The 17567-nt window shown below is 42.9% G+C and overlaps 1 protein-coding gene across 2 annotated transcripts in view; it reads left to right on the top strand.

The window, feature by feature from the left end:
* Positions 1 to 17567, top strand: part of FCHSD2 (FCH and double SH3 domains 2) — a 136707-nt gene that overhangs the window by 65570 nt on the left and 53570 nt on the right. For both annotated transcript variants that reach the window (XM_035116187.3, XM_035116186.3), the window contains exons 5-8: positions 1419 to 1563; positions 4583 to 4716; positions 5007 to 5061; positions 6253 to 6381. In XM_035116187.3, coding sequence (XP_034972078.1) covers positions 1419 to 1563; positions 4583 to 4716; positions 5007 to 5061; positions 6253 to 6381 — 463 coding nt within the window. The remainder of the gene's footprint in view (positions 1 to 1418; positions 1564 to 4582; positions 4717 to 5006; positions 5062 to 6252; positions 6382 to 17567) is intronic.

The following is a 17567-nucleotide window of genomic DNA, read 5'->3' as shown; positions in this document are numbered from 1 at the left end:
GGGAGGCTCACTTGGCACCTTCGTTATATATCTTTAGGTGCCAGGCAAAAACATTTCTCTTCTCCTAGGCCTTTGGCTAATTTAACAGTCTGTGGCCTTTTAAATTAGGAGGGCATTGTTTTGTTGGTTACTATGTTATGTATTTTTGTGTTTTTATATTGTAAACTGTGCTGTGACCCTCAGATGAATGGCAGTATAAAAAATAAGGATGAGCAAATTTACATATGCTGTTGTGCTAAATGTGTCCAATTTCCAAATAAACAGTGCAACTTCAAGAAAGAAAATAAAAAAAAAAGATGTCAACCAGTAAAGCTTTTGTGATGGAGGATGTGAAAGAGCAGCTTGAATGAAACGCTCCATTATTCTTTTTCACCTTTCTATCCTTATCAATCAATTTCTCATGAACTTCCTCCATGGAAGCAACTTGCAGAAAAGTGGATGTTCTCCTAAGTGGATCAAGAGTTTTCCCCATAATGCTATATGGGAAACCCAGCCAGATGGGCGGGGTATAAATAATATATTATTATTATTATTATTATTATTATTATTATTATTATTATTATTATTATTATATTACCTGGCCCAGGTGGTGCAATGGTTACTTAAGGAACTAGGGCAGTCATATGATGGTTTGAATATTACTGTAAAACTTGGAACTCCCCAATATAATGTTCAAATATAATATCCTTCTAACTTGGTCATACTTAAATGAATCTGCTATGTTTGGTTCTGGTTGCCACATCTCAAAAAACTATATTGCAGAGCTGAGAGAGGTTCATAAAAGAGCAATCAGAATTATCGTTGGGTTGAAACAACTTCCCTGTAAGGAAAGGTTGCAGCTTTTTAGTACAGGAAAAAAGGCAAATAAGATGTAGATACAGAGGGTATATAAAAATAGACATATTTGCCTCTCTCATATTTGTCCAGGAAAGGGCACAATTGATGCTGCAACTGAAGCTGGTGATGGGCACTCTTTACCATGAAGGCTTCTGGATCTCATGGGCAGAGATGGTTCCAAGGGCACTGTCTCCTTCAAAGTGCTGCACATCACACCTTTATGCAAGAATATGCCAAATACACTCCGGATCCACCTGCTCATTCCTCCCCCACCCTTTCACAGATAAGCCAGGAAGGGCAAAGGGCAAGAGGGCAAGTAGTGGGATGGACAGGCAGAATCGCTTTATCCCCATAGTCAGGCCTCAATAACTGAAACTGATTCCACAGACTCGAATAAGACACCTCACCAAAGACAGGATTGCGGCAGCATGAAGACGAGTGATTTGCCCTCAAATTGCCTAGCAAGCTTATCACAGCAGGCCTTTGATGGTTCCAACAGCCCATTAACTGGAGCAAGTGATACCAACCTTCTCTCTCTCTCTCTCTCTCTCTCGCTCCCCTTTTTTCTTTTTGTATTTTAGGAGCATGTATCCAGTGTGGAAATCATTTCTCGAAGGCACAGTGCAAGTGGCTCAATCCAGACTCAATATCTGTGAAAATTACAAGAACCTAATTTCTGAGCCTGCCAGGGCAGTCAAGTGTTTTAAAGAACAGCAGCTGAAGAAGGTATTGTCCTAACAGTTCATCAGATGTTTCAAACGTTTGTGTTCCAGGGTGCAGAATTTGGAGAGAGAGGAGTGAGTGGGAGATGCACACACCCCCCACTAAGGTTATTTTGTTAAGTGTGTTTCATCTGAGGCTAAGCTAGCGATTGAGCCAGATGACCTTGAAGCTTATCTCAACTCTACCGCTTTTGAAACGATGTACACAGATGCTTTCTGTTGAAGTTAAAACTGAGTTTCTTTTTTTCTGAAGCAACAAAGTACCATCATGTGCCATGTATTTTAGCTGAAATAGCTGGGGGGAGAACAGGCGGCAGAGCTTGCTTTCTCAATGGAATCAAATACATCCCGTGCCACTGCAAAAAAAAAATCTATGAAAAATAAGCATCTTTGGAGGTAGCTTTGAACTTTTCCCAGTTAGACTGGGGTAGGCTTTGAATTTAAGGTGTGGTACCTTTTAAAAATGTTTGAGGAATTATTGAAGGATCTAAGGGTGTAGCGGAAATCGAGATGATTCAGCCACATCCTGTAAAGGCATCCCAGGCAGCTGGCCAGAAAAAAAAATCAGTACAGAGGCAACCTTGTGCCTTAATACACAAAGGGGGCTATTCTAATTAAATGAGGCAAATGTTACTTTACCTCCCCCCCCCTTTTTTTTTGAGAAATGATGCAATAGCTGAAGGGTCAATTTCCTAGCTTTGTAGCAATATATTTCATGTTATGGGTACCTGAAACATGTCCAGTGTGGAAGGTACCAATTCATCAATTTAGATGCTAATCTTCAGCTGGCTTTAAACTGACATAGTGGCAATTAATTTTGCATTGAGTAAACGGGTTGCAGGTCAGTGTTAGGATAGAACTTAGTTCAAACCGTGTGTCGCTAAGTCAGCTGCATCTCACAGGGCAAAACAGCTTTGGGGAAAGGCCAGTGGAGAGGTGACAGGAGAAAACTATTTAACTCTTCCCCCAATCCCTGCTTTTCTCCTTCAAATCGCACCTGAAGCTGCTTCTCTCCTCCGCTCGGTTCTAGGTGCATGTGTGGGAGAATAATCATGTCCTGAACTTGTGCACGTGTGTGTAAATGCAGTTGAAAAGCAGCAACTGGGAGAAGCTTATCTTCCCTCTTTGTTTCACTTCAAGTCACATCCTCCCAAATAAGCAGCTGCCTGGGTCTTGTCCAAAAGCATTCGTGTGTATTGTTTGCTTTAGTCGTAAACCTTGAGTGTACTTGTGCACCAGTGCAGCAGCCTCTTAAAGAATGCAGCACTTAATTTACATGTGTTGGACAGGTCAGTTTTAGGCACCGTGTGCATCAATATAGAAGTATGAGTTGCCAAAGGTTTTTGTATCCCTGCTCACCCTACCCACTCCTTTCTTTATGTTGGTTGGTTTAAAATATTAACATGCCGCCCTTAATTATCTAATTCCAGGCTGGTTTACGGAATATATTAAAACAGTGTATGTTAAAACAACAACAGGGAACATCATAGTAGAGAAAGGAGCGCAGTAGAGAAATCTAAAAACAGAAAGATAGGTCTGTAACAGATGTCAGAACACAGTTGAGATGGGCGCTTGTCATGCTTCAGGAGGGAAGGAATGCCAAAGACTGAGTGCCACAGCAAGGAGGCCGCAGGATGTTCACATGCAGGTGACAGAACAACCAGGAGGGTCTGATGTGTAGATCTCAAGGGTACAGGAGAAGATGCTCCCTCGGATAAGCAGGCCTCTAGCTAATTAGCACCTTTTGCTTCAATAGCAACATCTTGAACCTGGCCTGGAAATATACTGGCAGCCAGCGTGGTTGTATGAGGACAGGCTTCTGGTAGGCTGCACCATGTAGTAACCTATCTGCTGGGTTCTGCATTCCCTGCAGTTTCTGGACTACCCTGAAGCAAAACTCCCCAGAGAGCACATTGCAGTAGTCAATCTCAAGGTTAATATTGCCATCCTTGTCTGGCAAAGACTGTAACTGGCACATCAGCTGAAGCTGGTAGATAGCTCTCCTTGGCCATCCTCCTCTTCCGATTTATCAAAAGGCATTCTTATATAAATAGCAGATCCGAAATTAATTATTGTACTTGTTCCCTGTATCCGCAACGGTGAGGTCACAAGAAATGGCATCTATTTGTTGCTTCGCTTGCATTCTGCAAATTGATGTTGTAATTTTTCCAAGATATGCCAATGGAAATTTGGAGACCATTGTCGTAGATCTGGAGAGACTGCAAATGGTAGCTGAATGCCTCTCTTGGAGTTCCAAACGTGACTTAAGTGCACATTTCTTGTGTGTGTTGTGCAGGGAGAGCTGCTGTCTGTAACACACACATCGCATGCCACGTAGGACCTGTAACGCTCAAAAATCAGCACGTCACAAAAATAACTCTTATATGAGAACTTGCCTTGGGAAGATTTATGTTCTGGAGTAAGAGCCATTCTTTGAAGTGAACTTACTGAGAGGCAAGGTAACCTAGTCACACGTAAGCAGGAATCCAAGATAAGCCAATGGTCCATCTCCACAGATGGTGCCCTACCTGGGATGCTTCAGGGATGATCTCAAATAATGCTTGATGGAGAAACTCATCCCCCAGCATGTGCGGTCCCTGATAATGGAGTCGTATTTCTGACTATTATAGTTTGTGGTGATTAGTAGACCACCTTCTCTTCAGTGCTCTTTAAAAAACCCATTTATCCCAGTGGCCATTACAGCACCCTATGGCCACGCTCACATGGAGTAATACTTTTGCAGCACAATTACTTGTTCTGTGCTGAGCACCTGTTAAACCCTTTTGCCTGTGTTATCTTCCCAAGTATAACAGTTTGCACTGGCTGCGGTTACAGTCTGCAATGTTCCCATAGTAGACAATGTCAGCTTGCACCAGCATGTACAGAATACGAATACTCTGTATCAACATGATTAGAATGAAAAGTTGTTGTTGTTTTTAATTAGCGATGCAGTAGTAACTACTGTTCTACTTTGATGATGATAACAATAATAGTTTTTCCTCTTTTGTGTGTTTTTTGTTCAGTGTGTGGACCAGCTGACCAGAATCCAGGCCGAATTGCAAGAGACGGTCAAAGATTTAGCCAAGGGCAAGAAGAAGTACTTCGAAACAGAGCAGATGGCTCATGCTGTCCGTGAAAAGGCCGATATTGAGGCCAAGTATGTAACAACGTGTCTACAGTTCCTGCGTCTAAATGTGTTTAAAATAGCTTTATGTAATGCATCCTGCTTGAATATTAGTGATGTAATTCAAGCTTGTAAACAGGCACTCTGCTGGTCACCCTTAGAATCGAATCCAGTTGCTAGGAAAGAGTTGTCTCCATTTTCTCCAGTGCTTTGTCTATGTTACATCCATCTTGGGGAAGATAAGCATCTCCAAATGAGCTGCTTTCTAAATGTAATGCCTGTTCTAGACATCTGCTGATCAATTGTGTTACTTTCTGTCACAGGTCTAAACTTAGTCTTTTTCAGTCAAGGATAAGCTTACAGAAAGCAAGTGTAAAGGTGAGTGTTGCACAATATAATTCATGGGATATATTGGGTCTAGAGCAGGCATCCCCAAACTTCGGCCCTCCAGGTGTTTTGGGCTACAATTCCCATCTTCCCCGACCACTGGTCCTGTTAGCTAGGGATCATGGGAGTTGTAGGCCAAAACATCTGGAGGGCCGCAGTTTGGGGATGCCTGGTCTAGAGGGTGTGTTAGAAACTTCCATAAAGCAAGCCAAACCGTCATTAAACTGGCCAAACCGTGAATAGGGCGGGCTTGTTTTCTAGTTGCAGTTGTAACAGTACATTAGAATCCATTCAGAACAACCCAGGAATTTCTCATCAGCATCAAGATATAGCTGTCTATAATCTGTGAGAACTTTTTCCATCTCTGCCACAAGTGCAACTCTGACCTCTTTTCCCAGAGGAGGAAATACCGTGTAGTGCCAAACTCTTCCTACCTGCTGGGTTTAGCAAGCAGGATTTTAGCAGAGCTCTTGACTTTGGCCTCTTAGCCTGTTTGCCTGATCATATTTAATATGGTCTTGCTTTGCTTACTTCATTGTCCACAGCAAAGTGTCTCCTGTAGCTACTTTACCAGCCCAGTTAGTCTGCTTATGGCAGGACAGTGTTTTGTTTTTTTTGCAATGAGAACATTCCATAATGCACAATTTGCAGAAGGCGAAGGGGCAAAGAATCAGATTCCATCCCAGATTATAGGAGTGGCAGGCAATTCTTGTTGCTGTTATACAGTACTTACGCAACCTTCATAAAATATATTATTTATGTTCCTTACTAGAGCCATTTAGCAGTAGTGTTGTCCCCAATGAAGTCCTCAATTAAAATATCCACCAGTGACATTAAATAACCCACTATGTCACAAGCTTAGCCTTTCTTGTATATTGTGGGGATAATGATCTGCTCTGTGGGGTTGTTGGTAAGAGAACATACACGAAGTGTTTCGAGCCCTCAATACTTAGTGCATAAATGACAAGTTGTATTATATATTTGTACCCTGCTTATTTTATTTCAAAATCATATATCTAATTAGATACCTATTCTAGTCCATAAAGAAATGCAGCAGGTATTATTGGAAAGATATACTGGGCTGTTAAACTTCATCCTCTTGTTGCCTCACAATGTTAAACTTTCATGTCTTAATTATTGCTCATCATTCGTTTACTAACTAATTTTCTTTTATTGATATAGTTAAAAGCACGACGGTCTGAGTGTAATTCCAAAGCTACTCATGCAAGGAATGACTACCTTCTCACTTTAGCAGCCGCGAATGCACACCAAGATCGCTACTATCAGACAGACTTAGTAAATATTATGAAGGTAATGGCAGATAAAATTTAGTCAAATAATTTAGATTTCCTCCTCTGTATTATAGAGTCTGTTATATGATACAGTGTTGGAATAATATAAGAGCATTATTGCTTTGTGTCTTAAGATTTTGGAGGATTCAAAAATATTTTTATGCTTCATTACTGTGTAATACCAGCCAAATAAAGCTGTAACTATGGCTAAACACTGTCAAGTTACAAACCACCTAGATTATGAGTAGAGACAATGGGTCAGTTCATAAATCAGACCGTGCCTGTATGTGTTACTGAAGTCAGAGTATGATGTTTAAACTTGATAGTTTGGTTTATGGTCAGCTGTAAACCAGCCCTGGAAATCATAGTTGGATTTTACAGGCCATTGTTGGTGCTGAGAAGATAGTCGGTGAAAGCAGATAACCCCCTCCAAGTCACTTTTGGATAGTGTGCATTTGAAAGCTCAAACCATGATTTGGGTCCTAAACCTATGGTTAGCGCATGTGTATTTGGTGTTAACATCTGAATTGAGCCAGTGTGGAACGTCATGCCTCACTGAATGTTGAATTGGTGCACATTGAGTATTCTGCAGCCTGGATCTGAAGAACTAGGGAATTAGTTCTGCTTGCTCAGAGAGCCTTTGGGCTTGTGGTTGCCCCTTTACCATGCTTTTGAAATTTGAGTGGTGTCCCAAAGGCGCTGTGGTCTGAATGGCACGAATGCTCCACCAAGAGAGAGCACTCCAATCGGCATGCACAAACTCCTGAGCACACATGAACGGCATTTTTCAAAATCTCAGTGTGATTTTTAATGTATGTCTGTAAAATGGTGTTAAATGACTGAGCTTTTTCTACCCTGTCCCCAGTCATCAGCTGTCTGGTGGTAGATTTGAATTGATCTTTTGTAAAACAGTCTGGAGATTCTCCACAGTCTGCAGCATCTATTACCATCCCCACCCCTGGCCAAAAAACAAAAACCCTGTGCAGTAGAAATAGTGGGCTTTGAAGCAATGTATGGCTTATTTATGGAACACGGATAGTTCAGAATGAGAAAGGTTTTGCAGGATCTTCATAATGTATTTGGCTGGTAGGGGTTTAGTTTGGAGAACAAAGTTTGTCCTTGACATGTCAGCTGTTAACTAAATAGCAGTTCATCTAGTGATAGAGAAGCAACAACATTGCAAGAAAAATCTGCAGAGCCAAGGTGTGCAGGGCTAAATGAATGTACAGTATTCTGCTTTTGGTTTCTCTACTGCTAGTAGAGAACGATAGCCGCCTTCTGGAGCTGAAGGCTAGATGGACCATCGGACTGCAAAACCTGACACTGAAAAGGTTCAATGAATAGCTGGACTTGGTCACTTAGGTCCAGACTACATTTGAATGGAGCCAGGGAGGGGTCGATTTAAAGTGGCACAGGGCCTTCCCTGCTTCCACAATCCTTCCTTCTGCAGTTTTCCCCCAGCAGCACATAAACTGGGATAGCACAGTTGGTAGAGCATGAGACTCTTAATCTCAGGGTCGTGTGCTCGAGCCCCATGTTGGGCAAAAAGCTTCCTGCATTGCCAGGGGCTGGTGGGCTAGATGACTCTTGGGGTCACTTCCAACTCTATGATTTTTACCAGCTGGGCTAGTCTAGAAGATTTCAGAGACTTTTGCCTCCTCATCACTATTGAGCTCCTGTATTTGCGAATCAGGCGTTATACCGAGTTTAGGACAAAGCCTGCTGTCTGCCTTCCCCGCTTCCCCAGAAGCTCAAATCTCAACGGTGTCACTAATGACTACCCTTCTGCGCACAGACCTTATTGCGAGCCCCTGTATGCATTTTGATGGTGCCTGTGCAGGAGCCATTACTTGGACTTTGTCTTGAGGGTGAAATACGAGAACTGAGATGGGCACTCTTAAATCCCCAGGCAGACAACTGTGCATGGTGCTTTTCAAAATGCTGTTTTAATTATTAATACAGTCTGGGAAGATGATCCAAAAATCAATTTAATGTCACTTTTCCTGGAGACCCTCCATGCCTCTTAATTTCTTAAATTATTTACGTGTTCTCTCTCTCTCTCTCTCTCTCTCTCTCTCTCTCTCTCTCTCTCTCTCTCTCTCTCACACACACACACACACACACACACACCACTTTGGCACAGCAGAGCATGATGCAATTTTAGTTCTGTCATACATATTTGGAATACAAATGCGCTGGACCAAAAAAAGAAGAAGAAAATCCAATGATCTTGTTGGATTTGTAATTTGAAGCCCAGGATGAGCTTTCAAGGCACTTTGATTTGCAATATCCTTAAATCAGAACTAAGCTGACGTTGTTGTTTTTATTCTAGCCTGTGCTTGTCTTCTTAAGTTTCATACAAATAATTTTATAACCTCAGCCCCAAATACTTGAGCATATCTGATTTCCAATGAGCAGTTTGTCTAGCATCATATGATCAGGGGCAATATTTGTGTCTTCAGAGAATTTCTTTGGGAGTAGACATTTACCGTATATTCCGGCGTATAAGATGACTTTTTAACCCCGGGAAATCGTCTCAAAATTCGGGGGTTGTCTTACACGCCGGGTACTGCCCGCTCGGCAAGTCCCCCGTGCGCTGCGCTAAACCGGGGACTCGCCAAGCAGCGAGGGGACTCACCGAGAAGCACCAGAAATTGCTTCTGAGCATGTCCTCATGTCTGCACGTGCTCAGAAGCGATTACTGGCGCTGCGGACATTTTGGATATGGGCAGCACTGCCCATATCCAAAATGTCCGCAGCACCAGAAATCGCTTCTGCGGCTGCAAAGACGCAATTCCTGCGCCTCTCAGTGAGTCCCTGCTGCGCCAGAAATCGCAAGTACATAAAATATAGAGAATATCTATATTTTAACTTGAAAATTAGTGGGTCGTCTTATACGCCCAGTCGCCTTATACGCCGGCATATACCGTATTTATTAATTAAATTTCTATGCTACCTTTCCTTCAAGGATAACAGGGCAGTTTACAGTATAAAAACAAAAAAAAACACAACAACAAAAATTATAACCCCCCCCCTTTTTTTAAGGCCATAGATTGTTTAATTAGCCGAAGGCCTGAGTGAAGAGGAATGTTTTCGTCTAGTACCTAAAGATTTATAATGAAGGTGCCGGGCGATCTTTCTTGGGGAAAGCATTCCACAAACAAGGAGCCACAGCAGAAATGGCCTGTTCTTGTGTTGCCACCCTCCAGACCTCTCGTGTAGGGGGCACATGAAGAAAGGCCTCATGTGACGATTGCCAGGTCTAGGTCAGTTCATATGGGGAGAGGTGATCTTTGAGGCGGTGTGGTCCTGAACCTTGACTGTAATGTTGCTTGTACGTTATGCAGAAATGTCCCACCCTTACACCCAGAATGCAGAAATTCAGCTAAATTTCCAAAATGCAACTTTTCCCAATACAGTGGTACCTTGATTTACGAACTTAATCCATTCCGGAAATCCGTTCTTATTAAACCAAAGCATTCTTAAACCAAGGCGTGCTTTTCCATAGCAGCGGGGGACTCAGTTTACAAACGGAACACACTCAACAGGAAACCAAAACACCTGCTTCCGGGTTTGCAGCGTTCTTAATCCAAGTTGTTCATAAACTAAGCTGTTCTCAAACCAAGGTACCACCGTAAATCTAATTGATGCTGGGAGATCAATGGCAGAGTGGATGCTTTGTATGCAGAAGAACCCAGGTGCAGTTTGTGGCATCTCTTGATTAAAAGAATATGGGCGAAGGCTCCCACCTGACGGAGCTATAGCCAGCAAGAGTAGGTGGTCTGCACTGGTCTACGGGAAGCATCATTTGTTCATATGAGCCAGGAAGGCAAAGAAGGAAGCAACGGGCATGGAAGCTGTTTGATGAAGATGTACAAAAGTAGCCACCGGAGAAGGGGAGGGAAATGTTTGAGGCCCACATTACGTCAAAACAACGTGGTGTCTGTGGTAGCAGGCGGGGGCTGCTGCAGAAAATCTTAGTGATCAGTAAGAGATACCTCTAGGAACACTTAACCTTGTACCCTGCTTTACCTGGTCACTTCAGTTCTTGGGAGATAAGCTCTTTGCCATATTTTCCCAGGGTTGCGCTTGCGTCCACTCAGACCTTGAAGACAACGGGGTCCGGACTCTCCCCTCTTTCAGGACGCTGCTGCCATTTCAGATCTGTCCAGTGTGCAATCAAGAACACCTTGTACTGTCTTTAACTTTGGAAACTTGGGAACAAAACAGATGTGGCACAGCATGTTTTTCCTTTGTTACAAAAGGATCCATGGGAGGGCTGCTAATTTTGACTGAAGGGCCAGCATTGGGGGAGGAGAAGGGAGAAGAAGCAGAATGCTCAGCCCTCCGCGGCCCCTGCCACTTAATGCCTCCATGTGCAGCCCCAAAGTGCTGTCAGCGGCGTTTTTGCTAAATGAAAATTCTGACATTATTCCAAGATTGTTTTGCATTTTGCACCATTTAATTACAATTATTTGATTCTAACCTCGTGTGTTTCTCTTTGTACCCCAACTGTGATTTTGCACGTTCTATCTCTTGTCAGATTCCTCCCCCCCCCCAAAGTGCAGGAATTTGTGCTGTGGTTCTTTCCTATCAGAGGGGCAGCTGCCCACTGATCTGTTTGACAGTGTGCTTGTTTGATGCCTGACTTGTTTTGCTGGAACTGATCCAGTTCAGAGATTGTACACATTAATTGCTGATGACTTGAGGTTTTCTGAGGAGATGCTTCTGTTTATGCATCTGCCATTGCTGTGACCTTGCCATTGTACAGATGGGTTGTGATTTTCCTTGAAAGCTTGCTATTCCATTCTTTATCATTTTCCGAAACTGTTGGGGGAGGTTAAACGCAGTACAGGCTTCATTCCTGGGGTGGGGTGGTATAAGAATCTGCATTGTTGCAATCAGGCCTAGGCTGCGGGATCTGTAGTCTCGTGCAATGTCCTGAACATCTCCGTTTTCACAGTTGTGCTGGAAATCTTGGAAATGTGTCCTTGATTGCTGCTAAAGGTTAAAACAGAATCTGAGGGGGCGTTGCAGCTGTGCCAAGACAATGACGGCTGCCTCTAGTAGGGGCCAACTTCCTAACCCCTACAGAATTATTCTCCCTTGGATGTCAACTGGGCATTATTTCACCATTTGATATACAGTACTTCTTTGTCCAGGACTCAGGTGGCGCTGTGGTCTAAACCACAGAGCCTAGGGCTTGCCGATCGGGAGGTCGGCGATTCGAATCCCCGCGACGGAGTGAGCTCCGGTTGCTCTGTCCAAACTCCTGCCAACCTAGCAGTTCGAAAGCACGTCAAATTGCAAGTAGATAAATAGGTACCTCTGCGGCAAGAAGGTAAACGGCATTTCCGTGTGCTGCTCTGGTTCGCCGGAAGCGGCTTAGTCATGCTGGCCACATGACCCGGAAAAACTGTCTGCGGAAAAACGCCGGCTCCCTCGGCCAATAAAGTGAGGTGAGCGCCGCAACCCCAGAGTCGCCCGTGACTGGACCTAACGGTCAGGGGTCCCTTTACCTTTACTTCTTGGTCCAGAATATAAGGACCTCGTCTCTTGTGCTTCCATATTCTGGGAAGGTGAAGATTTTGGGTGTGCAAAATCTGCTGCTCACATCTTGGAAGGAAAATGGATCCTGTGACATTATTGTGTGTGTGTGGAATGCCTCTTTTCTCATTACAGTGAGCTACAAATGAGATTCTAGAATACACAATCACAATATCCTTCAGAGGCATGTCTCTCCTGAATCCAGGGTAGTCTCTTGTTTCCGCAACTGTTCCAGGCAGAGGACTTCGCAGCTCCGATAGTGGTCAGAGAACTGCCTAGAGAGCTCTGGTTACGGGGCTGCATATAACTGTGATTAATAAATACATTAAAAGTGATAGTGCGATGTGACTAGAGTGTTGGACTTCAGCCAGGGAGACCAGGACTCAGATCTTGGCTTATCCGTAAAAGTCCCTGTGCCAACTTAGATCAGTCCCTATATATCTCAGCATAACCTTCTGCACAGGGTTGTTGTGAATCGGAGGACTGTATGCATTGCCCTGGAATCCTTGAAAGAGGAGCAAGGTTCCAATAAACAATAAATAAACAATAAAAGTCAAGTGATGCTATAACAGCTGCCCTAACACTCCTGCAGTTTTCACCGGTAAAGAAAGCAGTGTGTATAATCGGTGTGGAATGGGGCTCAGCTAGTATTTTTAGCTCTGTTTTACTTGGATAACCCAATTCGGGTTGCAGTGGGGAGAGAACTGCCTTCTATCTAAACCTTAAAAAAAATAAAAAAACAGTAAATTTTGTTTAGCAAAGGCATAAAATACCAGCAGTACTTCTGAAATCCCAGCATAAAGTGTGGAGAATATACTGTGTTATGTGTGTTGCAGTGTATCGACTTGACAGATATCGTAGAAAAGGCTTTGTATATGGCAGGTGTCCAAAGCAAATATGCTTATTAATTATATTTTCCTGGAAAATGTTTGCTTAAGTATTTCTCCCCACACCCACCCAAGAATATGTTAAAGCAGGCCCTGTACAGAAGAACTCCACAAGGTTTTGAAACATGCTAGAAATAGTATCTCACGTGAGTCTTTTTTCATAATTTTTTTTTCTTTATTGAAAGTTAGAAAAATACATAATTATATGTACACTAAATGTGAGTCTTTATACTTAGCTGTGCATAAAATCCCAGATTTGCAGTTGTTTTGGTGAATTATACTGTTGGTCTCATAAATCACATTTCAGACAATGGGTTGTATCCAATGCTGCTGTGGCGCCAATGGAACCGACTTCTGCTTGTGCAGCAGGGCTTACCCCTCCTCTCCTCTCCTCCCCCCTTGCAAACCTGCCTTGCACCTTTACAATCTGCTCCAGAGGATGGGGGAGAACCTCTGGAGCAGATTTGGGGTGACTTGTGGGAGGCAGCAGGGGAGAGGAGGGGGGAGTCCTGTTGTCTTAGCAGGGCTTGGCTCATGCAGAACTGGTTACAACCCAGTGCTTGTGTTGAAGAAAGTGACCAAAAAAAACTGCGGACTTTTATTGACGAAATTACCCTCAAATCTGGGAGGTGGGGAACCATTATTGTGAACTTAACAGGTAGTGTCACAAGTCAGATTTTCTCCATAGTCTTGTAGCCCCCCCCCTACCCAAAGTATGTACTATTAATCTTGTTTTGATTTTTAAAAAAACGAGAAGGATTGCCCAGACCTTTTGAGATATCTTAGAAAGATGGCCCAGTTACTCCTCTCCCTTTCTGTTTGGCAGGTTGCAAAATCCCCTGTCTTCCTTCCGTTCCCTATTGATTTGTCTCTCTGCTTTTGTTTGTGGCATTTTAGGGGTGATGCGCAATGCTGGCCCCCCATGGGGAGCGGGAACCTTAAGATGCAGGTTCTCTGTGCATTCTAGACAGAGGGCAGCTTACAGACAGACTGTGAGGTAGTCTCAGTTTGGTCCTTTGGGGTGTTTGCTCCACAATAGTTTCTAGATACTGGAATTCAGGGCTCCTTGAATATACCGTACTGTATGTGCCCAGATGTTGCAACAAGTATAGGAAGAGGCCGTCTTGGTACCCCAGCTGGCAAGTTCTTTCCCCACAGAGGCTTGTTAGAGCTGCTTTTGGAGCACATGTGCCTTCTAATCTGGAATGACTTTGAGTGGCTTCATCGAGTGATGGAAAAATGCAGGTTTAAATGTTTCCTGGTTATAGTGGTTTCTTTTTGTGTGCTTTGGGTGTTTTGTTTCTTCAGACTACTTTCACAAGGGTGGAATTGAATTCATATGTTTAGGGAACCAGCCTTGAGGGGGAGTAAGAAGGGAGATGTATTTAGGTGTGAACGCATTTGCAAAACAGGGGAGAAAGGAAGGGCATCTTCATGTGTACATTTTGGTGCGGCCAAGATGTGCTGAAAGTTCAGTGTCCTCCTCCTTGTTCTGGAACCCTGCCTCCCTCCCTCCCTTAAAATACAGTGTCACAAAAGACCTTTTTGCCGTTTTCAAGCCCTGCACTCAAGAAAATGAGAGCTGACATCAGCCAATCCCATCGGTGTGTGCTTCCAGAATCATGCCTTAACCTTTAGTAAGACGAGCAGTACTTCGGAGAGCTGGGTTCTGTTTGGTACTAGATGAAAGGTGAACAAGTTCTGACTGCAGAATGTTGTACTAGCTTCTTTGAGATGTGCTAAGGTTGAAGGAGGCTGCAGGCCAGCCTCTGCAAAGTTAAAGCACTGTAGAGTTGAAGCTTCATAACATCTAAAAGGAAAAATGGTGGTGTGTTGGCTTCTGGTGGCTAAAGAATAAGAGGGAAGCTGTCTCAAGGAATTCTTTGCATTTTTACATACTGTGAACTCTGCAAGTTGTGGCGGTGTTTCCCCAGTCAGTTGCTTCCTCTTTCCTCTCTGTACTGTTCAAATCTTCTTCTGTCTCTAAATCAAAAGGCGATGAACAAGTTCATGGTACTTCATTCCCTTGGGACATCCATGCAATCCAAAAGAAAGCATTAACCAAATAGTCTTATTTTTGTTGTGGGCTTATAGTCTGTGTGTGGTTTTAGTGCTGGCTGTGTGTGAGATAAGCCCGAGTTCCTCACTCCCCTCCTGTTAAAGGCCTCATCCAGCAATCTCTCTGCTTCTCATCTTTTCTGGGTTAGCAAGCTTGTCCTGAAGGGAATGAACTTGTTCCTAGAGAGCCAGCAGCTCATTGGATTTTTGTCCAACAGGGAGATAGCTGTATATGTGACATACAGTTAAATAATAATAATAATAATAATAACCTGGAAAGCCCCCACATGCCTTGCTTGCATTTCACTAACATACAGTAATTAATTTTCTAATTTTAATTGCTTTATTTAGAGGGAGGGTTAAATCACGGAAAGGAGGGGCAGAGGGGTGTGCCCTGAACTCACTTGTCTGTCAGCTCAGGTTAGACACCTACTTATTTTTAAACTGTGTAATACATACTGCAATCCTTTCCACAAGCCCTTGGGATTTGGTGGTACATAAAACAAACTATTTAAAAATAAATAAAATAGATTCACTATGAATCTTCAATGGATGATATATTTCCTCTTTCCCAAAGGGGTGTTTAAAACACACACACACACACACACACACACACACACACTTGTCGTCTTCTCCATTTCATTTCTTCTCTTTAGCCTCTGCTGTGACAGCTCCTGTTCCCTTACTCAGTCACAGCTTGGTGGCATAGCCTATTCTTTCATTTCTCCCCGATGTGCAGATTTCAGAATTTATTAACTACTTCTGCAGTGCCCTGCATCTATCTATCTGTCTATCTTATCTGTTTAAAATTCAGCCCAGCCAGTAGGAGCTCATGATTATTTCTCGCAACAGTTTTGGCATTGATTTCACAAAGGCAGTTTTGTCGTTCTTTGTGTTACTGAATGTTGAAGGAAGCCCATGTGAAACACCCTGCCCTGGATATGAGAGCAGATTGCTGATAACCGGGTGATTGCCTCAGTCTTGTGGCATGCCTTTCAAAAAGACCCCTGTGATTTGTCAAACAGGTCATTTCTAGACTTTGGGGATCCGAATGAAATCTTAGCCTTTTATAATGTGTCCTCACTACTATTGCTACCACACCCCTACCCATCTTTTGTATATCTCTTTTCTCCTAAGAGGCAAAATATTGTATTTGGTCTCCAGGATCTGTGTGAAACAGTTAGGGGAGAGGCTGTCCTTGGCTTGCCTAGAAGCCTGGAGCAAACACCCCATTTGCCCCTAATGTTAGTTTGTAAGTTAAAAGATTCCAAATCAGAATGATATTCCAGAACTGTTCTCCAGTGAAAGACAGAGCAGCTATCAGGATTAAAGATAGGGCTAGATCATGGGAGTTGTAGGCCAAAACATCTGGAGGGCCGCAGTTTGGGGATGCCAGGTCTAATATATGTAACAAATACACTTTTGCTAAGAGACCGAATTGCTGTGGAATGCAGCTACTAGCAATGAGCTTTCCCTGTTCACCCTTACTAAAAAAGAAAATGTTGGCCACCCCTCCTATTTTCTGCTAGTCAGCGTGTTGCTGCTGATCTCAGCAGAGTTAAGGTATGTTAAGTTCATTATTAATGTCCAGAAACTGTTAAACTGGAAATTCCATTAAATACAAAAAAATTGTCCTAAGCAGTAACAGTTCCGTTGACATGGTAATAAGATCAAGACTGTGCTTTTCAGGTTTATAAATCTTTTCCTTCTCATTATTTGAGCATTTTGCTCACTGTGTAGTAATTGCCAGGCAGTCGTAGGCTGGTGTCACACCACGACAGCAACACATGGTGTTGTAGCCATCCCATGTTGTGCCCCTGCCCAAGTATAATTTGGACAAAAAGCGGGTTGTAGAGACAGAATGAGAGAAGTGGGCAGAACCAGGGGCTATCTCTTATGCATTTCTAAAACACTAGTACAAAACTGTGCATATTGAATGCTGAGGCTCATCACCAAGCAGAGTCAGCACAATAAAGGCTTGTGTGGTGCCATTTCTTGTAGGATGTTGAATTGGTTCACACCAGTGCAGGTATGAAAATGCATATATGAAGCAATAGATCCTAGAGAGTAAAAGATACAAGACATATGCCTTTTTAGTGAGCATTCTTCTGGTGTGAGTTTGCCAGTTAACAATTAGAGAACATTATTTTACTCTTAATCCGGGGTGTTTCTGTAACTCAAAAGCTTGCATGGTCTTAAAAGGAATAGGTTTGATATATAGATAGAACATTTGACCATGTGATGCCACTTTGTATGTTGGGAGAAAAAAGGTAGGTCTTCCATTGGAGTTGGAAGCAGAATCATGCACAGGGCAGTATGAATTCTAGGGTTGTCCCTGTGATTCTAAGACTTTATAACAGAACTGTTATCCTGTGCATAGTTGCTCTTATGCAACTGTTGAAGATTTGAGCAGGAACTTTGCCTATGTCGAGGAGGAAAAGCTAGGAAGCACATTAAAACAGCATTTGAAGTCATAATAAAACAGTACAATTCCCTCTGGAATTTAAGCCCGCCGTTAAAAAAAGAAACACCTGCCATTTCTCTTGAAGCTGTTGGTTTCACTTCCTGAAAGTCCTATGGGTTTTTGAAACCCAAAACCACTGATGATTAGTTCTGTCTCAGATTTAGGAAGCAGGTAGTTGATGCGGTTAATATTATACCACTTGATGAAACTCTTATCTTCCTTAAACTCTTAGTCTTCCTCTAAATGAGT

The sequence above is a fragment of the Zootoca vivipara genome, chromosome 4 (genome assembly GCF_965207765.1).
Source record: "Zootoca vivipara chromosome 4, rZooViv2.hap1.1, whole genome shotgun sequence".
In the NCBI taxonomy this organism is placed as follows: Eukaryota; Metazoa; Chordata; class Lepidosauria; order Squamata; family Lacertidae; genus Zootoca; species Zootoca vivipara.
The sequence above is the reverse complement of the archived record's forward strand: the minus strand, read 5'-3'. Positions and strand labels throughout refer to the sequence as shown.